The sequence below is a fragment of the Canis aureus genome, chromosome 31 (assembly GCF_053574225.1).
Source record: "Canis aureus isolate CA01 chromosome 31, VMU_Caureus_v.1.0, whole genome shotgun sequence".
Taxonomy (NCBI): domain Eukaryota; kingdom Metazoa; phylum Chordata; class Mammalia; order Carnivora; family Canidae; genus Canis; species Canis aureus.
Genome location: NC_135641.1, coordinates 23,517,108 through 23,537,870, shown reverse-complemented (window position 1 = coordinate 23,537,870; position 20,763 = coordinate 23,517,108). Strand labels below are relative to the sequence as shown.

The 20,763-nt window shown below is 47.3% G+C and overlaps 1 protein-coding gene across 7 annotated transcripts in view; it reads left to right on the top strand.

The window, feature by feature from the left end:
* Nucleotides 1–20,763, top strand: part of DGKG (diacylglycerol kinase gamma) — a 205,345-nt gene that overhangs the window by 76,270 nt on the left and 108,312 nt on the right. For 6 of the 7 annotated variants that reach the window (XR_013369441.1, XR_013369440.1, XR_013369438.1 and 3 more), the window contains 8 exons: nt 3,251–3,368; nt 5,138–5,226; nt 8,307–8,423; nt 9,440–9,532; nt 11,124–11,183; nt 13,677–13,756; nt 14,895–14,969; nt 17,536–17,621. Coding sequence is in view for 1 of the 7 variants with exons in the window: in XM_077879993.1 (XP_077736119.1) it covers nt 3,251–3,368; nt 5,138–5,226; nt 8,307–8,423; nt 9,440–9,532; nt 11,124–11,183; nt 13,677–13,756; nt 14,895–14,969; nt 17,536–17,621 (718 nt within the window). In the remaining 6 variants the exon portion in view is untranslated. The remainder of the gene's footprint in view (nt 1–3,250; nt 3,369–5,137; nt 5,227–8,306; nt 8,424–9,439; nt 9,533–11,123; nt 11,184–13,676; nt 13,757–14,894; nt 14,970–17,535; nt 17,622–20,763) is intronic. The other variant, XR_013369442.1, reaches the window with a different exon arrangement.

Here is a 20,763-nt window from a genome sequence, read left to right as displayed (position 1 = left end):
AGAAATCCGGGAGCCAGGAGCTAGCTATACAACTTCTGCTTCTTATTCCTTAAGACCCATGAAGTCGGAGCTGGAAAAGATCTTGGTGATTCATGCTCTAGCCTCTTCATTTTACAAACTGAGGGCCACAAAGATAAAGACTTGCCTTAGGACACACACCTAGTTAGTACCAGAGGCCGATCTCCATATTCCGGAAGAGCACACCCTTTATTCAGTGATTCCTTATCAAGAACCTATCAAGTGTAAGAACCCACAGGAGCTAGGACTTGGGGTGGTCAGATAAGGAGGGCATATTTTCTGCTCCGATACTTGAATCAAAGTGGAAGTTCCAGCATATCTGTTTTTTTCTCTAAAACATGGGAATGGAGATGAGACATTTTAATCACGAGGAAGCAATTTCTATTTTCTGTTCTGTTTTGGACTTGCTAAGTCCAAGGTGTCATGCAATTCTTTGCATGGAGGGGATCCACTATCATATGGCTGGAAGAGGGAGAGAGAGCATTATCCCCAAAGGAGCATTAACCCCAAAGCCCCCCAACCAGATGCCAGACCAGCCTTGCAGAAGACCATAATTTACACCAGTAAAGTGGCAAGCAAAAGCAAATGTGAATGTAGTTTTTATTAATAAAGCTTTATGCATTTATTTTTAAATATGCACTAAATTGTAGTTTTTACATTTTATAGTCAAGATTCTGAAGAAAGCATCCCTCAGTGTCTTAAAAATCACATGGTTCCTTTGGCTTTTTCAAAACCCACACGTGGCCACTAAAAAGTCTGAGATCTCTGAATGGCACAGTTGCATAGGAGAAGCAGTCTGTCTCCTGGGGAAATTGTGACAGCACATAGACCCTGGCTGGCACAGGAGAGGTGCCGCCCTCACCCTGTAGCCTCCGATGTGCAGAAATGAAAGGGCCACATGATGGCGCTATAACCCAAGCAGAAATATTACTTTAGCCTTCATCTGGGTCTTTCTGCTTCTAACTAACCCTGTGTCCATAAAAATAGTACCTGAGAAAAGGAAAGTCAGCTGATTTAGTTAATAAAGGGATTTTCAGATAAAATGACAGTCCTTCGGGCTATATGAAGAAGCAGTGCTGAAGAATGTGCAATTTCACTCCTGTCCATAAAAGAAAACCCTAGATTGATTGTATAGGTAGGGGAGAAGGATGTAAGGAACATGGGCTCAAGCCAGCAAGACTCCCAGTTATTAAAATCAGTCGCTAGTTATTTTATAGTGTTGGACTATTTATACAACTTCTCCAGGACCCCTCTTCTTCATTTCTGGCGTGGGTGAATACCTACCTCCTTACACATAAGGAAACACTCTGCTTATTTTGCCTTCCCTAGTGTCTAACATGGAGAGAAATTTAATAAAAGCTGTAATTCACAATGTAGTAAGCACCAAGATTAGAAGCTTTACTTACATTATTTCATTTAATTCTTACAAAAATCCTCTGAGTTAGATGTTTATCAAATGAAGAGATGAATCAATATTTTCATGAATCATTTAATCAACTAGTAAATCTGTTTGCTAAAGTGGAAACCATTAAATAAAAGGATTTTAATTCTGTAAAACTCAGATCTTGAAAGAAGTAGGGTTTTGAGGTGGTGAGAAGACAAATGCTTAGCCTTCCCCAGGGAGGAGACCAGCATTTGGAAAAACAGATGGGCTTCTCCAAAGACCATAAGGAGCACAATCTGGGCACAGGAATGGAGCTGGCTGCTGTGGGCAGCCCAAGCCAGAGGTGCCCAGAAGTAGGAACTGGGTGGGAGTTCGGCACGCTGGACCCTATGTACCTGTCAATCCTCCTTACCTTATTGCCACAGTTCTTATTGACCGTAAGACCAGCCCAAGGGTGTTAGTCTTTTGATGGAAGCCATTAGAAAAGTTTAGGGACAGCATACATGGAGGCATGTTCCTACAGCCACAGCCTCTAGTGACACTGCACTCCCAGAGCTAGAAGTGGGAAGTTCTGGTATTCCAGGGAAGGTGTGTGATTGTGTGAGGCTTGGCTCATCTAGTTGGATAGGATGAATTGGCTTCCGGGCCAAGTCTGGAGGAAGTAGTTTAACCCTCTCTCTGTCTTTGTCTCTTTGCCATTTTATCTGTGCACAGAAAGTTGAGGGAAGTACATTGCTTTTGCTAAGTTGCTTTTTCTTGCTTATAAAACCAGCACATGCTCACTGTAGAAAATTTGGAAAACACCAAAGATGGGAGAAATTCGAAATTAAAGTAAATCTGTAGGGCTGCTAACCCCTGTTAATATTTAGTGACATTTCTTCCCATCCAAGATCTTATTATATAAAAGTGAAGCTATAATATATCATCAGATTTGCAATCTACTGCTTTCACTTAGCATTGTACCGTGAGCACATTCCCACGCCAATAGATATTCTTACTAATATCTTTTTGATGGTCACTTAAAAATAAATCATATGGATGTACCACAACTAACCTTTGGATAACTTTGAGATCTTCAGGATATTTCCAGTTTTTCACTATTTTAAACAATGGTGTATTTAAACATCTGGCAGAGCACCAAAATGTTCATCTTACTTTCAAATATTATTTCTTTGTGTGTGGGGGGGGAGGTGCCTGGGTGGCTCAGTCGGTTAAGCAGCCGGCTTTTGATTTCAGCTCAGGTCATGATCTCAGCATTCTGGGATCAAACCCCACATCAGACTCCGTGCTCAGGGATGAATCTGCTGAAAGATTCTCTCTCTTCTTCTTCCTCTTCCCCTCCCTCTGCTCATGTTCTCTCTTTCACAAATAAATAAATAAATCTGTAAAAAATGTATTTCTTTAGGACAGAATCCAAGAAGGGGAATTTTTAAGTCAAAAGTTACAAGTAGTTAAAAATGATGACAATGGATGGATGGATGGATGGATGGATGGATGGATGGGTGGATGGATGGATGGGTGGATATATAGTAGAAGATAGATTAAAAGTTTGTGACTTACCTTCTGCCAGCCATATAGGAGAGGTCTTATTTTATCCCCTGTATATACATTCCCACTCAGGAATATCTGAGTTTTTAATATTTGCTAATTTTAGAAACAAAGGACTTTGTTTCGATTTGTGCTTTTTTTTTTTTAAAGGAACCCCTAAAACAGTTAAATAAATGAGTATTTTGTTTTCTGTATATGAGAGGTCTTTTCCGAAAGAAGGAGGAGACCTGTGGGAGACGCTCCCTGGCTTCTGCTAGCAGGGGGCTACCGTTCAGCAGCTCATTGCCCTTATCCCTGCAGGGCTCCAAGGGGGATGGGAGGCACGCCTGGACCATGAAGCATTTCAAGAAGCCTACCTACTGCAACTTCTGCCACGTTATGCTGATGGGTGTTCGGAAGCAAGGCCTGTGCTGCGTTTGTGAGTAAACTCCCTTCACTCCCCTTCCCCAGGAACCGCCTTGCTCTGCACATATGGAGGGAGAGGTTGGGTGTTTCTGCTTCCTAGTTTGAGGGACCAACAGCAGGGAATAAAGCAAGAGCTCTCTGTCCTACTTTTGTTTTGCCCCAGTCAAATGGACACTGTCCTGTTGTCGGAATCCTGCCATGGGCCCTAGAGCCCTAGAAACAAATTGTTAATGGTCACACATGATTTTAAAACATCTCATGATGGGGATCCCTGGGTGGCTCAGCAGTTTAGCACCTGCCTTCAGCCCATGGCGTGATCCTGGAGTCCCGAGATCGAGTCCCACATCGGGCTCCCTGCATGGGGCCTGCTTCTCCCTCTGCCTGTGTCTCTGCCTCTCTTTCTGTGTGTCTCTCATGAATAAATAAATAAAATCTTTAAAAAAATTAAAATTAAAATAAATAAAACATCTCATGCTAATTTTAATTGGGTCTTGCTAGCAAATGTTTATTTTGCTGAAGCCAGGGGTTGGTTATTAATAAACAATATAAAACTATTGTGTAAGCACAATGGAATTTAAAACCCTCCATTTGTTTCTCTTTGTAATCCATTTAGTAAAGTCAGACAGGAAAGGAGGAAAAAAAAAAACAGGTGAGAAAGGAGGGAAGGAGAACAGAGAAAGGAGGACCACGGGAGAAAGATGGAGGGGAAGGAAGGAGAAGGGGTGATGTTGGAAGGAGAGTGGAGATGGGAGGAGGAGAGAGGGGGAGAGACTACAGCACAAAGGCTTTATAGCGCCCAGGGCCTGCGATGCAGAGTCCTGCCAGCCACCTTACCATATAGGCAGCAGACACTCCGCCTGGACTCACTGGAGCCCCAGCAAACTACTACTATAGGAGAGCCCTTGGGTGAGGTTCAGGCTGCAGAACCATTTCATCTGAGCATGCTCACATGAGCTAGGCAGCACGTGACCTGGCCACAAAAGTCACCTTGGCAGAGCTGGACCCCCAGTATGCCAAGAGCCAGCATCAGTGGGCTAGTGCAGGGGCCACCAGTCCTTCTAGCACCCAGTCACCTCCAGCTCCCACACTCTTCTTAGAGAACAGCCCAGTCTCATTCCTAGTGGGTTCCAGGCCTGTGGGCCTCTGCTGTTCGCATGGTAGCAAGAAGTGGTAACAGCCACAATGATCACGTGTGGAATAGCTGTTTGGACACAGAGACACAGTGAGTGCTGTCTACAGATGATCTCATCTAATGCTGTGAAAGCCTTGCAAACAGAAAGAGAGGCAAGTTTATCTGGAATTTTATAGAAGACCCTGAATTTCAGAGAAGTGAGGAAAGCTACCCAAGGTTATGGCAGAGCCAGAGTTCAGGCCCAGGCCTGCCTGCCTCCCAAGTGAGCAACACCCCCAGTCGTTCTGTTTCCTCCTCCTCTTTTCTGCATGGCATGGGCATATAAGAGGAGGACTCCTCATGTTTCCTTTGAGCAGAAAATGCTTTTCTGGGGATGTTTTCTTCCTGCACTTGTGCTCCTCGGTGGAAAGCAGTGTGGTGGGGGAGAAGGTATAAAACCATGTCTGGGAGAGAAGCGAGGACTGTCTTCTCACTGAGCAACTGTTGACTATTTTAAATTTCCACTAGGAAAGCCAGCTCCGTATGTCCCTTGCCTCTGACTGGCCTCTCAGAGGGAGGCATGGGACTCAGCTGGAGTGGAGGTGGGCGGATGGCTGGACCAACCTGGGAGGCGACTTAAAAGCACTTTCCTTTTTTTTTTGTTTTTCCAGACTGCAAATATACTGTCCATGAACGCTGTGTATCCAAAAACATTCCTGGATGTGTCAAAACATGCTCAAAAACCAAAAGGGGCGGTGAGGTTAGTGCTACCTCTTGCCATGGTCTACTGCATGCAGCATCCCAGGCAACATGTCCATCACCACAGATTCCTGGGCAGAAAGTTTTATCCAGTCCCTTCTCTGCCTCAAGGACCCCCTTTAAATCATCCCGTTCATCCATCAATCCATCAGCATCACCCTGGTGCCCACTGTGTGCCAAGCACTGTGTTAGGGGGTATGCACGTTACAAGATGGTCCCCAGCCTGTTCCAGAACTGTGCAGTCTCTTGGGAGAGAGACAGACAAAGCAATACTACATACAAAGTGAGATGTATGATGACAAGAGGGCTATGTGGGACAGAGTGGAGGCACCAAGGAGGAGGCCAGGGAAGGTTCCACATAGGAAGTGGCATTTGAGTTGTGTCTTGAATCCAAATCAGGAGGACTTCACAAGGCATCAAGGAGGCCAGGGCACCCCAGGCAGAAGCAGCCTTGAGCGCAAGGCAGAGACATGGTGTATTCGAGGATCTGTACTTAGGTTGGTGTGACTGGGACAGAAGATGCTTAGAGGGAAGTGACAGGTGATGTTCTCTGAAAGTGCTAGGTCCAGCCTGGGGAAGTTGTCATGAGGCCAGCTCTGGAGTCAGAAGGGGACCCCCTACGTAGCAAAGAGGCCTCTGAAGAGCTTTAAGCACATGATGTGATGACTGGGTTTGTGAATCAGGTTAACTCCTCTGACCATGGGGCAGGAGAATGATCAGAGGGGGCCACAGAGCTCCTCCAACAGTTTAGGCAAGAGACAGTGCCTTGTTGAGGGCCGGCCTGGGGTGGGGTCTGCACTTGCTACACTCAATACACTAATGTTCACACTATAGCACCATGGTGGCTGTCTCTACTGAGGGTCCCCTGGCCTGCTGGTTGTCGCATATTTTGATTGTCATTCTGGCTGAGGTAGAGGAGATGAAGGGAGAGTTTGAGACATAATTTAGAGGTAGCACCACCAGTACTTGGCGATGGGGACATAGGGGATGAGAGCGAGGAACAGGTCAGGAATGGCTCCCTGGTTTTGAACTTAGCCATTGGGTGATGCCATTTATAGAGTCTGGAAGTAGACTCTCCTTACATTTAGCAGGGAAAGGACACTCTTAGATCCTGCAGAGGGAAGAGTCCATTCAACCTGAGTCAGGAGATGATTAGCAGCAGGAAGTAGCATCCAGCTCTCCACAAAAGGACTCCTGAGAAAGAAGGGCACCTCCACAACACACATGCATGCCCCATGAGACACCGCATGGTCCCTTGTCTACTCCTGCAGCACGCCCATACACACCTCTTTTCATGTCCATACCTTTCACCAGGATGCACCGTGTACCTCCTGGGCTCAGGCCCTAAACCTACACTCTGGCCACTTGCACACACACAACAGAGGAAGGCCACTGACGGGCCAGTAGGGCACATTCACAACCTTCTGAATCTCCAGGGGCAACCCAGGTCCTTCACCATCCTCTTCTGGGATCAGAAGAGGATGGAGAAGGCAACGTGGTGGTGGGACACAGCCATGGACTTGGAGTCAGAAGACCTGGACATGAGTCCCTACTTGGCCACTTACCAGCCTTGGAACCTAGGGCTGGTCACTTAACCTCTCTGAAGCTTCATTTTTATCTCTGCAAAATGGAGATAACCAGAATCTCAGAGCAAATTCAGTACAACCGTATAGATGACAGGTTGATCACCAAACGGGGTATTTTATACCAGCGGGGATGTGCAGCAGAAGGTGAGAAGCTGCAAAATAAACATGACACATCTTCTAGAGCAACAGTTTTACCAAAAAAAACTTTAGTGGGGAGGGCATAGTAACTTAATTGATAAGTAATTTAAAAACTTTTATTTAATACAGATAAGGATGGTATCATGCAAATATCTGATGTGTTTTTAATATTGTGTTTGGAGTAGGCACTTCAGGCTATGTCCTCACATTCCTGTGGAGTCCATATTCTCTTTATTCTGTTGTTTGGAGTGCCCTGCTAGAAAATTTTGAGAAGTTCTGTAGAAATCCTAGATGGACCTAACTGAGGGCTTAGGCTCCCAGAATTTGGTGTCATGGGGCAGTTTGGCTCCACTTACACACACACACATACACACACACACACACACTGATTTTCCCACCTGCTTCTCAAACTCCTGGGTTGTCCTGGTGGCATTTCCGGGTTAGGAGCAGGTACAGCCAGCCCTCCAGGAAACAGATATGCAAGCCACTGGCTGCTGAACCACACTAATTTCTTTGGATTTTTGTTCTGTTTTCCTTCTAGAATGCTTCTCAACTTTAGCTGCACATTATAATCATAATCATACAGAGTGCTTTAAAATAAACTAATGATGAATCCTGTCTCCAGAGACTGGTTCATCTGGTCTGGAGTGAGGGCTGGGCATTAAGACTTCTAGAAGTTCCCAGGTGGTTCTAACAGGCTGAGAGCCACTGGTCTATAGAAGACGGGAGGGGAAAGGGAGTTACCTCTCAGTGGACACCTCTCAAGGGCTAGAACTGTGCCAGAGAGGCTCTTCAAAGGGCACTATCTTTTTTAATCCTCCCCGAAAACCCAGAGGTGGGGCTTATCATGCCAATTTCTACAGATGAGGGACCTGAGACTTAGAGAGGTCCAGGAACTGGCAAGGTCACCCTGCTGCAAAGTGGAAGATCAGTGACTCCAACCAGCTCTGTCCGGGTCCCAAGCCCTCTAGTGCTTCCCTGCATCGCGCTGCCTTCCAGAAGAGGGCGCACACAAGCACATCACTCTGCAAGGAGTTCTGCAAGACAGACAGATGGACTGCCAGACAAGATGCTGTTCAGAGGCTTGCTTGCCAGGGTGAATGAGCTATTCAAAGTGCAGGCCTAGTGGCTTTTCGTCTACTTTGATTAGCGTGATGGTGGTTAGGCAGGGAGGGACCAAGTCAGTGCAATTCAGCAAAGCAGCCCCGTGCCCACTAAGTACATCCTCTGAACAGAAAGCGGCCCCTCTGCACCCCCCCAACCCTGTGCTCCTCCCAGACCTTTCTCCTCCCAGGGCCCTGGGCCCTGGGCTGTGGCTCTGCAGCCTTCCCTGGCATCCTTCCCTTCCCTCCTGCAGGTGATGCAGCACGCGTGGGTAGAAGGGAACTCTTCCGTCAAGTGTGACCGGTGCCACAAAAGTATCAAGTGCTACCAGAGCGTCACCGCGCGGCACTGCGTGTGGTGCCGGATGACGGTGGGTTGGCGCGCAGGGTGGCCCTCTTTCTTTTCAGTGTGTTTTTGCTCAAGCTGCAGCCAGGGAGCAGTGGACATCCTGGCAGAGGGCGTGAGCAGAGCTCAGGGAGCAAGACTGGGGGGCACAGAGCCCCCATTCAGTGCTCTAACGGTGGCTCCAGTGAATCTCCAGGCCGTCCAGAGGGAGGGCAGCCCCGGATCCCGGGGAGTGAGAGCTGCTGGAAAAGAAGCAGACCAGTCCACTGCCTGTGTGGCCAGGCAGCTGTGAGCAGCAAGCCAGACCAGTAACTTTTCCACCTGGGTGTCATCTGGGGCCAAGGGCACAGAGTAGGAGCAGAATTAGACACCAGAGCCCTTGTTCCTCAAGGCATCAGCAGAAGGCACACCCCTTACAGCAGCCCCACTACCGGGGCCAGAGGCCTGCATCTGCCGCTGTCACCACAACAAAGGTCCACGTCCCCCCCAGGACACCTGAAGCTGCCCATCCTGCCTGCCAAAGCAAACTCTGTGTCATGTCTTGTCCCCTCAACCAGGTATCAGCCTCAAAAAGGATGTGTCTCCACATCAGACTGTGGAGATCAGATCTCTTAGAATGCACAGGTGGAGTTTTGGACTTTACTTCCAGCCTCTTGCAAGTTTGTTCAACAAGATCTCCTTCCTTACAGAGTCTCAGAGCCTAGGGAGCAAATGTCCAAAGGGGTTTCTGGAATCCACATGGCGGTGCCATGCTGCAGGGACCCAGGCCTGCCCATTGACCATTTCACTCCAGCAGTTGTGGACAGCACTCTGTCTCCTTTCTCTGCCTGCAGCCAACGTGGAGCCCCTGACCACATGTGCTCATGCGTACGCACACACTCACACACACACATACACACATGCACCTGTACTGCCAAAGCCAGCAGTGCATAAGAATTTGGGGGAGCATTGCACAGTTGCCTCCCCAGCAAACCTCTGAACCCTCACACCTGACATTGCCTTGGCCAGTTTCACTCACTGTCATCTTCATTTTTCCTCTAGTTTCACCGCAAATGTGAATTATCAACATTGTGTGATGGTGGGGAACTGAGAGATCATATTTTGCTGCCTACTTCAATATGCCCTGTGACCCGGGTAAGTGCTGCCATCCAGAAGACTCTGGGGCTCTGGTCTCTCCGGGTTCACGTTTCAGATGTAGGCAGCATTCAGAGGCTCACATCCCTCCCTCTGTGGGACTCCTCACAACTCCTAGGGCCTCCTCACAACTCCTAGGGTTTGTGTTTTCACTGCAAGTTTGAAAGGTTCCCGCACTCATCAGATTGTGAGAGAAAACTCCTCTGACTGGGCCCCCCTGCTGGCCACCTAGCATGCTCTGAAATGGCCCATTGAGGAAAGCAGGTACCTTCCTCCTAGGCACCTTGCCAATGGAGCACAGCTGCAGGAATTTGTCACCACCTGCATGTGGCTAGGCCTCCTGGGCCTCCCTTGTCCCTATCAGCCTGCCTCTTCTGTCTAAACATGAACCTCTCTCTGCCTTGGGGATTCCCACCTAGGTGTCCCCCCCCTGTTTGGAGATGAAAGCAGGAAAATTAAAATCCCTTTATCTCCAACTGAAACTTTTTGCCTCTTGTGTTGGAGACGCCTCTGACCAAATACCAAACACCTTAACTGTCCCCTTCTGTCTCCAAGATGTGGCCAAGTCCCATTGATCTCTCCTATCTCACCCTTGACTTGACCAGCTACTTTTTTGTCATGAAAAAAATTGAAGGAAAAACACTACTTTGGAAAACCAGTTGGCAGTATTTACTGGGTCGGAAATACACTCATTCTGTGACCCAATATGCTCTCCTGTGTATCTGCCTGAGAAATATGAGCACTTTTTTACCAAAAGACCTGCATAAGAATGCTCATATTGGTTTTGTTCAGAACAGTCAAAAACTAGAAACCAACTAAATTAAATAACTGCTGACAGCAGGGGTTTGAGGCATCTCCATGCAATGGAATACTACATTGCAGTGGGAAAGAGCCATGCTCAACCGAAAAAGCATGGACAGCCTCAAAGACACAATGCTGAACAAAAAAGGCAAGACTCAGAAAAAAAAAAAAAAAGACATTCCCTATGATTTCACTTGTGAAATTCAAAAGCCAGGAGTTATGTACTTGAAGAGACCATAGTTATAAGGGTATATATATATATTCATCAAGCTGGAGATTGAGATTTGAGCCATATTATATGAAATAAAAATTTTGCCATATTATATGAAATAAAAATTTAAAAATAAATATTGAAACAAAATAGAACAAACAAAACCAAGAAAAATGACTTACTCACTATCACATCCTTTAGACAGTGCTTACCAGAAAAGCCAGATCTAAGACCATGCTTCCCCCAGTTCTAGCTTCTAAATCAACAAAGTAGATTTCTGCCAATTTCAGAATTTCTTCTCACTAGATCTGTTCCAGGGGCTTGAAGTTAAAGTCAGAGCAAATAATGACAGAGGCCTGGGGAGTCCTAGAGAAACCCAGAGGAGAGCATGGGTTTTTGTTTTGTTTTGTTTTGTTTTGTTTTTAGGCTCAAAGCCCCATTTTAAAAAACTCTTCCCCACTCTACACTGGTTTTGTATTGTCTTTCTTTATATTAACTCTTTGTTTTTCTTCTGATCTTCTCTCTTTTTTTAATTACGGCATTTAAAAATATATGTTTGTCTTTCCTCTCTTGTCACAGGACAGGCAAGGTGGAAAGTCTGATGGCAGCACATCAGCCAAGGGTGAACTTGTAATGCAGGTACCTCAGCAAGCCCTAAGTCTGGTTTCTCATTCTAAGTGTGTCCAAGCCTGCAGGGAGGACAGGGTTTGGGTTCTAGAGAAATAGATCTCAACATTTGCTTTCTCATATGATCGATTACATAATTACATCACACAAGAGGGACACTTTATTTCCAACTTGTGGAATTATCTTTGACCACTACACTGTTGGCAAGTGGTGAAATGGGAGGTTGGCTGATCCATTGCTGGTCAAGTTAACTTTATCACCCTTTTAGGAACAAATTATATAAAACTTACTGAAAATATACAATGGTTTTTCCAAGACTATCAGGCTGTCTCTAGAATGCGATCTGCCAAAACAAAATTAGCCAGATCCAAAAGTTCTTCTTCATCCTTAAACGTCTACTTAGGAATGTATACTTAAGAATTTTTTTAAAGATCTTATTTATTTATTTGAGAGACAGAGCATGAACGGGGTGGAGGGGGAGGTACAGAGGAAGAGGGAGAGGAATGATATACTCCCCACCAAGCAAGGAGCCTGATGCAGGGCTCCACTCGAGGCCCAGTCCCAGGATCCTGAGATCATGACCTGAGCTGAAGTCACACGCTTAACCAGCCGAGCCACCCAGGCACCCCTTAACCATTCATTTTTTCACTTGAGTTCACCAAATAAGAGTATTAGAAAAGGAAATAGAGAACTAGAATCTCCTCCTCTGCCTCTGATCCTCATGTTTTCTTGTTTGAAAACAGGAGTATCACAATCCCTGCACTGCCCACCTACCAGAGGTGCTCTAAGATTAAATGAGAACATGCAGATTCGTGTGTCTTGAAAATTAAAACATAAGCAATAATGATGGAGAAACCATAGTAATATGAAAAAGCTCTAGACACCTATAGAGGCAAAAAGTCAGGTGTAGCACACGCGCACACACACACGCGCGCACGATGCAGGTATACCTGTTGTTTATAGCTCTCGTCCATCTGGCTGTCCTGCATCTATTTTGATTGGGAGTGTGCTCATGCCAAATGGATTGTTAAATATTTTTATTATCATTCCCAGAGGTAAAGAATTACCCCTCAGGCTCCAAGGTGCTTCTGGGTGTCACACAGTCAGTCACCCTGTGCAGATGAGAAAAATTCTTTAAAAAATCATAAAGAATGCTGCTGTCCTATTCAAACAACATGGTGCTGTGTTTGCTGAAATTTTAGCTTGAGATCTGGAAAGGCAGGCATCATATATTGAATATGGAATACAGCTGCATCTCCATATTGGCCTGTCCTTCAGCTGGATTCACAAGTGTTTCTTAAGTACCCACTCCTAGATCTGGTGTCATGGGGCATTGGATAGGAGGGTTATACGCACACCTGCCCTGCTCCTGGGGCACCTAAAATCCAATTGATATTTTGAGACATTTACCTAAGAAAACATAAAACAAAATCCACATGAATGGACAACAAAAGAAACCCAGAAGATATTCCATACTTTATGTGCAATGGTTTCAGTTGCAATGACCCAGGGAAAGCTTAGAGGAGGTAGGTCTTGAGTTGGGCCCTGAAAATGAGACATCCTTTTTAAGAGATTGCAGAGAAGGAAGTGGACTCTTCGGGGCATAAAGGAGGACAAGAAACCACTGTGAGCAGTCTCCCAGGGTGGAAAGGCAGGGGACACACTCAGTGGAGGGTTGGAACCAGGCTTGGCTGGGACTGCCACAGGGATAGCATTTAAGAGGCAACCAGAGATTGAGGCTACGCTAAAATGCCTTGGAAGCCAGGTTAGGAGATTTAGATTTATCCTCTGGGCAACAAGGTGTCATTAAAGGTTTCTGAGTGGAAGTGGCATGACTGATGTCCTGGGAAGGAACTGCACACAGGCCTTAACCGAGGCGGGAAAGGCCCGAGTGCTGTGGGTACCATGGCAAGTGCCAGAGATAAAGGGACATCCAGGGAGATATTTGGCAGGACGGGGTCTTCCCTAGATGACTAGCCAAATGATAATAGTGTGTTTAAGAGAAGCAGTGAACCAGGACAGAAGACCAGTTCTGTGGGGACAGAAGGGGTCAGGTTTGGGCATGTGAGTTTACAGTGATGGTAAGATGTCTGGTTGAAGGTATCCATTGAACAGTGAGAATGTGGAACCAGGGCTCAAGAGAAAAACTAGGGCTGGAAATGTGGATTTAGAAGGTGCTGTGGAAGTGCTGGTTAGCTCCATGAGTATTATTTTATTCACATATATGACCTGAAGACCATAACTTCCAAAAGTATACTCAGTTGTATCCTCACAAAGCATAATCTTGTGCTTATAGTGGATGCCTGGCCGGCTCAGTGGGTGAACATGCGACTCTTGATCTCGGGGATCATGAGTTCAAGCCCGGTGGTGGGTTTTGTGCTTACTTTAAAAAATTATATATATATAATCTTGTGCTTATAGCTGCAATACCATACCATTGTTGAATGATTTGATTTGAAGCTATGGTACCATCTCTGATTCCAGACTCTTCTTTTACCTTTTAAGTATAAGATCATCCCCACCCCGGGTACCCACCCCCTGCTGGTCTTGGTGAACCCCAAGAGTGGAGGGAGACAAGGAGAAAGGTATGTTCTTTTCTTTTTCAAAATGAAGAGGCTGAGACAAGTTTAGTCAGGTTTTTTCTTCCCCTCCACAGGGTGGACAGCAGAGATAGGCAGATCTGGGTTCCAGCCCAGCCCTACCCCCTTACCACTTTATGACCTGGTTCTACAGACTGCTTAACATCCTTGTGCTGTGGTTTCCTTTGCTCCTCTCATAGCTCCATTGTGAGGATTAAAGCATACACATACTTAGCCCAGGGCCCATCTATTATGGCTCCCAAGGTTGGACCAGGTTCTGAGACGCCAATTTCTTTCCCAGCCTCGAACATCCTTTCTTGATTTATGAGGTCTGGCAGGACTCATCTGATTGGGACCTCCTGGCCTGCCCAGCTCCTGAAAAAGCAGGGCACTACTTCATCAGTGAAGGAAATGCCCAGTCTCCTGGAAACAGTGGGGGAGTGGGAGGAGAGAGGGAGAACTGGTGAAGCAGCTCTGCCTCCCCATCCTGTTCAGCTCAGGGTAACGGACAGACAATGCAGTATTCTGGAATCCAGATTTACAAAATAATAAGTAAGGTCAAAGCGAGAACTATGAGACACGCCCCCCCAACCAACCCTTATCCAAGGGGCAGGGTGCCCCTCATGAACTGACCTGATGAGCCTCAAGCCAGAACCTTGAAATCAAGCCTAGAGGTGGTCACTGCCCCCAGCCTTCCCCTGTCCAGCCCCACCTCCTGCAATTACCTCCTGATCCCAGGATTTAGTGGGTCTTTCCATACAGGGTTCCTTGATACCTTTGTATAGTCCACAAAGAGCAGAATCATACTACTTAGAACATATGGAATGTTTAGGAGAAGGACAAAGCTGTAGGAGAATAGAAGCTTTATTCTCTGCAAGGGAGGAGAGTCCTGGGGTTGAATTCTATGGTCTTGGATGGTGGGGAGGCCTTGAGCCAGGGCATGAGGGTGTGAATGATGCCAACTGGACCCAGGACTTTAGGTCTGCAGGGCCTGTGTGCAGTCTTTTCCCCTCTTGGTTTTAAAGGGACCCAGATTCCCACCACTGGCGGGCTCCAGAGGGGTTTGTCCTACTGTGACTTCTCACAATGACATTCTCCTTCTCTGTCTCTTTCTCTCCCTCTTCCTTTTTTTTTTTCCCCATAGAATTCTTCGGAAATTCCACTATCTGCTCAACCCCAAACAAGTTTTCAACCTGGACAATGGGGGTCCTACTCCAGGGTATGGAGAAATAATCGTTACTTATCTCTCCTCCTGCCACTTTTATCTGAAGAAGATAACCTTTCATTGGTCACCCTTCTTGTCTCTTTCATCTATGGACTTATCCTTCCTGCCATTTTACTCTCTCTGTCTTCTTTTCCTCACATCTACTCTTACTCGCTCCTGGAGATATTCAAGAACACCCCTTGTGGCTAACTCTGGGAAGTAGTCTCCTGGATCTCACCCCGGAAAAAGTTGTCGTTTTTTTGTAAAAGAGAAAAAACACATATGTGCCATCCGTTTGATTGACAGGAAGAGCGGGCTGGTAAATTATGTGAACTTGTCTGCAAGGCTGTATTAGCCGGTGTCTTTATACTGAGTCATCAGAGAGCAGGAAAGAGTCTTCCTATCGCTGTCAGCAGTTCGGAAATCTATAACAGCTGACTCAGAGTTCTGCTTCGTGTTCTGTTGGGGAGCATTTTAGGTTGGAGGCAATTGGTTATTTAATGACATCACTTTTTTTTTTCCAGGATTATCCAATTTAGAGGTTGTTAAGCTGTCCCTGGCCCTTCTGTTCCACTGCCTATTAGAGCAGGAGAGTGAGGGGAGGAGGCAGGCAGCCCCTCTGCAGCCTGCCTGCCGGTCCGGTGGGAGGAGCTGGGCCCGGTGGTAGCATTAATGGGATGGCTGTGAGTCCCTGTAATCAGAGGCCACTTCAGCACTGGGGCTGGAAGGCGCCCAGACTGGGCTTCTTACCAGACAGAGCTGGTGCGCTAGAGACATCTGCTGGCCAGCCCGCGCCTGGCTGTCTGCAGGCCAGGTTTTCAGATCTGTGCACACTGGGCTGGGCTTCCCAGCACATATCTACTTTGCCCAACCTCCTAATCTGCAGTTTCTGGGCTCAGTTCAGCAAGACCTTTGGTGGGTGGGGGCAGGGGAAGGGACTGTGGTAAGGAGTACAAAAAGGCATTATGTCCCAGTCCGTTGTTTGACACAAAGCCGTTATGTATATGGCTGCGATGGTGCAAGACCCAGTGAAAAAGAGAAGCATGAGTGCACGACCAGCACGCCTGCCATGACCTCTGAGTTCAAAACAGAGCCCACCTCTGCTGCTGTGGGTGTCATCAAAGTCACCATGATTACAGTTACTTCCCTGTTAGGACCCGTGACTGAATGGCGACCTGCAAGTACCTTTACCAGCCCCCTCTCTTTCAGGGCGTTGAGATACTTGAATGCCATTCTCTAGCTTAGCCTCATTCATCCTAAATTGTTTTTGTCCTATAGGGCAAGCCTGGTGGCTACTTCCAGGACTGCTGAGCCCTGAGTGTCTTTGCTGTTTCAGTCTATAACCAGGCAGCCTGTCTAGTGGAAAGGAATCTCCATTCAGAATTCACTTCCTATAGGAGAGTAGAGTTCTGCAAGAGTCCAGGAGAGGAGGAAATGTTACTTTGCCCACGTGTGCATCAGTGACTCAGAAAGCCCAGGGGTCTTCTCAGACCACCAGGCTGGACAAAGGCGAACCCCAGAGCTTCAGCTTCCTATGTCCCAACCCAGGGTGTTGACAGGTCACATTGGTTCTACAGCAGAGATTTTTGTCCTTTTTGTACCAGAAACCCATTTGTCAGCTTGATGAAGCTGATGGGTCACCTCTCAGAATTTTTCTCAATGTGTAAAGGGAAATATATAGGATCACCAGGGAAACTAATTATATTGAAAAGACAGTTATCAAAATATTAAAAACACAAATATTGTGAGATAGGAAGGTATGTGATTTACTAACCATGTTTGGTAAGATCCAGAGGCAGGTCTGATAACTACTGTTAATTAATAGCAGTGATGGGCATCAGTGATAATATGGGGCAGCTGCCACAATTGTGATAAAACATGAAAATACCTGTGATTTTGATTTCTAACAAAGTCATAGGAATTGTTCATACCTCTGTGATGTGTTGCCCAATTCCATAATTGGAGAGGCTAAATCTCACTTAGAGCTGAGAGAAGAGAAGAATGTAACATCTTCTTCTCCCAGGTTCTTGGTCCTCTGGATTCTGTTTAGCGATCCCTTAGAGATTTGTCGGGACCCTGGTTAAGAACCTTGCTCTAAAGGGTGAAGGCTTCGGAGGGGAGATGATGCTTCCTCTGCTCAGGTCTGGACTTACAGGACAGTGGGATGAAGATCTGGCTAGTTCACTGCATCTGACTTAAAAGGAGAGTTTGTGAAGACAGAGCAGGGGAGCCAGGGAGGAGTCAGAACGTGGGGGGTTAGTTGTATTGGTGCCCAGAGAGGCTCACTGTGGCCTCCTCTGCACAAATAGTGGAGAATTTCTAGAAAACCATTTTCTGTTTGTGTTGAATGTTGAGTCAGCTTCTCCTTGTACAAGGATGGCTCCTCGGGATTCTTCTCTGTACTCTAGTGGCACTGCTTCCTTAGTAAGTTCCACTTTTAGAACACTTGTGATCCTTTCAACCCCAAAAGGAGTCAGGGCTGTAACATACTCCCAGGGAATAGGGGGGACACTGACTCAAACAGTATCAAATGTCAGCCACAACCTAGTCAATAAGACCATTTTGGCCTTTTACTTCCCAGATTGAACTTTTTCCGTGATACTCCAGACTTCCGTGTTTTAGCCTGCGGAGGAGATGGGACAGTTGGCTGGATTTTGGATTGCATTGGTAAGAATGGGCTGGGAGGGGCTTTAGGGTTTATTTATAATAAGTATATTTAAAGTCAGAGGAAGGCAATCACAAGAAAGAGAAATGGAGCCATGTCTTGTTCATCCTTGTTTCCATGCTTGGACCATTGCTTGACTACATATCTACTTTGAGTGGAAAAAAGAAATGGAAGGATTCCCACAGGTACAGGTATAACTGTTTAATTTTTTTAAGATTTTATTTATTTAAGGGAGAGAGAGATGGGTGCGGGGGCGGGGGGGCAGAGGGAGAAGCAGATTCCCTGCTGAGCCCCTGGGCCTGGTCCTGGGATCATGACCCCAGCAGAAGGCAGAAGGCAGATGCTTAACTGACTGAGCCACCCAGGCACCCCCAGGTGTAACAGTTTAGTCTCAGGCTTTGCCTCATAATTATCTGTTATGGCCAGGGTTTGGGCAGTGGCTGGACAGGCCAGTTTGGGGAGCTGCAGGGGAGAAGGGCAGGACCGGGACTCCAAGCAGATCCAGGGTAGTGGATAAACGCCGGAGAATTAAGCATAGGTGCAAGTCATCGCCTTGAGACGAGTCCCTGAGCCTGAGTCCAGAAAGCACATCTAGAAAGTGCAGATCAGTACATGTGAAGAAGGATCACACTGGGCTGTGTCTAGTAGGCTTAGATCAGAAGAGCAGTGGGGAGGGCCCAGGGTGGGAATCAGGAGGCCTGGGTTTCATTCTAGTTCTGCTTGGATCTGTGGGTCCTTGGACACCTCATCCCCCATAAATGATGGAGACTAATTCTGGAATTGCCTGTCACTACTCCCACAAATACTACCTGTAAACATCCATGTGCCGTGCCCTCCTCCAGGCACTGGAGATGCTGTGGGGAACAAACACATAGAAATCCCACCCTCGAGGAGCTTCCTTTTTAGAGGCAGGAGACAGGCAATCAACAACAACAACAACAAAAAAGGGAAACATAAAACATAATAAAGATACAGCAGGGAAGGAGCAGGGTGGGTAGGGCTGGGGGTGGTCTAGACCCAGTGTTTGGGGAAGACCTCACAGAGCGGATGATGTTTGTGTGGAGACCTGGAAGAGAGGTGAGCCATGTGATACCCGAGGAAAGAGGAGTTCTGGCAGAAGGAGCAGCAGATACAAAGGCCCTGAGGTAGGAGCAGACCAGGCTGCTGAAGGCAGCAGGAGGGCTGCAGAGTGCGCTTGGAGCAAGGTGCAGGAGCGGAGGGAGAGAGAGGATGAAGCAGAGAGTGCAGGGCCAGGTCACAGGAGACAGTATGGCTTCCATACAGGAAAGGTCCCGAGGTGCTGCATAGTTTGGAGTGGAGGAAGGACACAGTGGATAGTGAGCAAAGGGCAGAAGGCTCCTGCAGTAATCCAAGTGACAGGTGACCAAGGCATGGACAACAGGAGGCTCAGAGGAGGTGATAAGGAGTAGTCGGCTTCTGGATATTGGTCGAAGGTGGAGCCAACAGGATGAGAGGAAGAGAGGAGTCAGGGTGGTCATGGGCAGACCCTGACCAGAGCGGGGCAGGCTGCGCCCATGGGAGTCGTAAGCAGCCCGTCATGAGGGGTGGGACCACGCCCGGCACACCTGCCACCTTCTGCTCCACAGGCGCTTCGGTTGCCATGGACACAGCCCTGCCAGGCAGCCACCCACACTCTCCTGTCACCTCCAGCTCAGGAGTTGTTTGTGGGCGGAGGGGAGGCATCCTCTGGGAGCCCAGAGGAAGAGCTGATCAGCAGAGGCTGGGCGGCTGCAGGCCTGGGAGGTGCTCGCGTGGTTCCCTCTCCATCACGAAGGAGAATGTAGGCTTTGGTGGTTTTATAAAATTCATCTGCAGAAAACACAGGGGAAAGGAAATGCCCAAAACTGAAAGAAGAAAGGTCACGTGACAGGCTGGCAGCCTGAGAGAGAAAACAGTAGTGAAAGGAATAACTGCATGATGTTCATTCATTCATTTGGGAATGTTTATTATTTTTTTAAAAGATTTTATTTATTTATTCATGAGAGACACAGAGAGGCAGAGACACAGGAAGAGGGAGAAGGAGGCTTCCTGTGGGGAGCCCAATGTGGGACTCGATCCCAGGATCATGCCCTGAGCCAAAGGCAGATGCTCAACTGCTGAGCCACCCTGGCGTCCCCATTCGGGAATGTTTAAAGCAACTATTCAGTGTCCTCTGGCACCCCATTTTGGTCCCCTCACTGATCTGTTTATGCTGTACAACCAGAGCAGTCTTTCCTGAATGTCAGTGCATTCGTGGTGTGCATAAAGCATATCCATGGCTTCCCATTATTCTTAGGATATAGACAGAAACCTTTCAAATGACCTATAAGATACTGGTGCTCTAGGAGCTGCCCACCCTTCTAGCCCTACTTCATTCCTCCAGTCCTCTCCCTCTAAACTCCGGCCACCTAGTCCCCCTCTCAGACTCTTAAATATACCAGTTGCCCTTCTGCCACAGGGCCTTTGCACAAGTGGTTCCTCCTGTCTGGTATGCTCCCTGGCCATTCCCTTGGTCAACTTCTACTTCAGATCTCTGCCAAAGCGTGGCTTCCTCAGAGGAGCCTTCCCTGACACCCAGCCTCAGTCACTTTATTATATGATCCCACTTCTTGCCTTTCCAGTAGGAATTTGAAATTATGCATCATTTATAGAAGACTTTATTAATATCTGTCTCTCCCTCACATTTGTAAGCACCACGAGAGCCTATGTCATGGCACTTTGACCCACTATTAAATGAGTCACAGTACCTAACACAGCACCTGGCACATAGTAGGCCTTCAGCAAATGTGTACAGAGACACTGGGGTGAATGAGATATAGTTCCCCCAGGGAGGTTACAGTGCATTCAGAGAACAAACGAGCCATCAATTCCAAGAGTCCATGATAACATCGTCCCTGGTGCTAAAAAGAAACACACTGGAGGGGCACCTGGGTGGCTCAGTGGTTGAGCATCTGCCTTTGGTTCAGATCGTGATCCTGGGGTCCTGAGATCGAGTCCCACATCGGGCTCCTTGCATGGAGCCTGCTTCTCCCTCTGCTTAAAAAAAAAAAAGAAAGGGGATCCCTGGGTGGCGCAGCGGTTTGGCGCCTGCCTTTGGCCCAGGGCACGATCCTGGAGACCCGGGATCGAATCCCACGTCGGGCT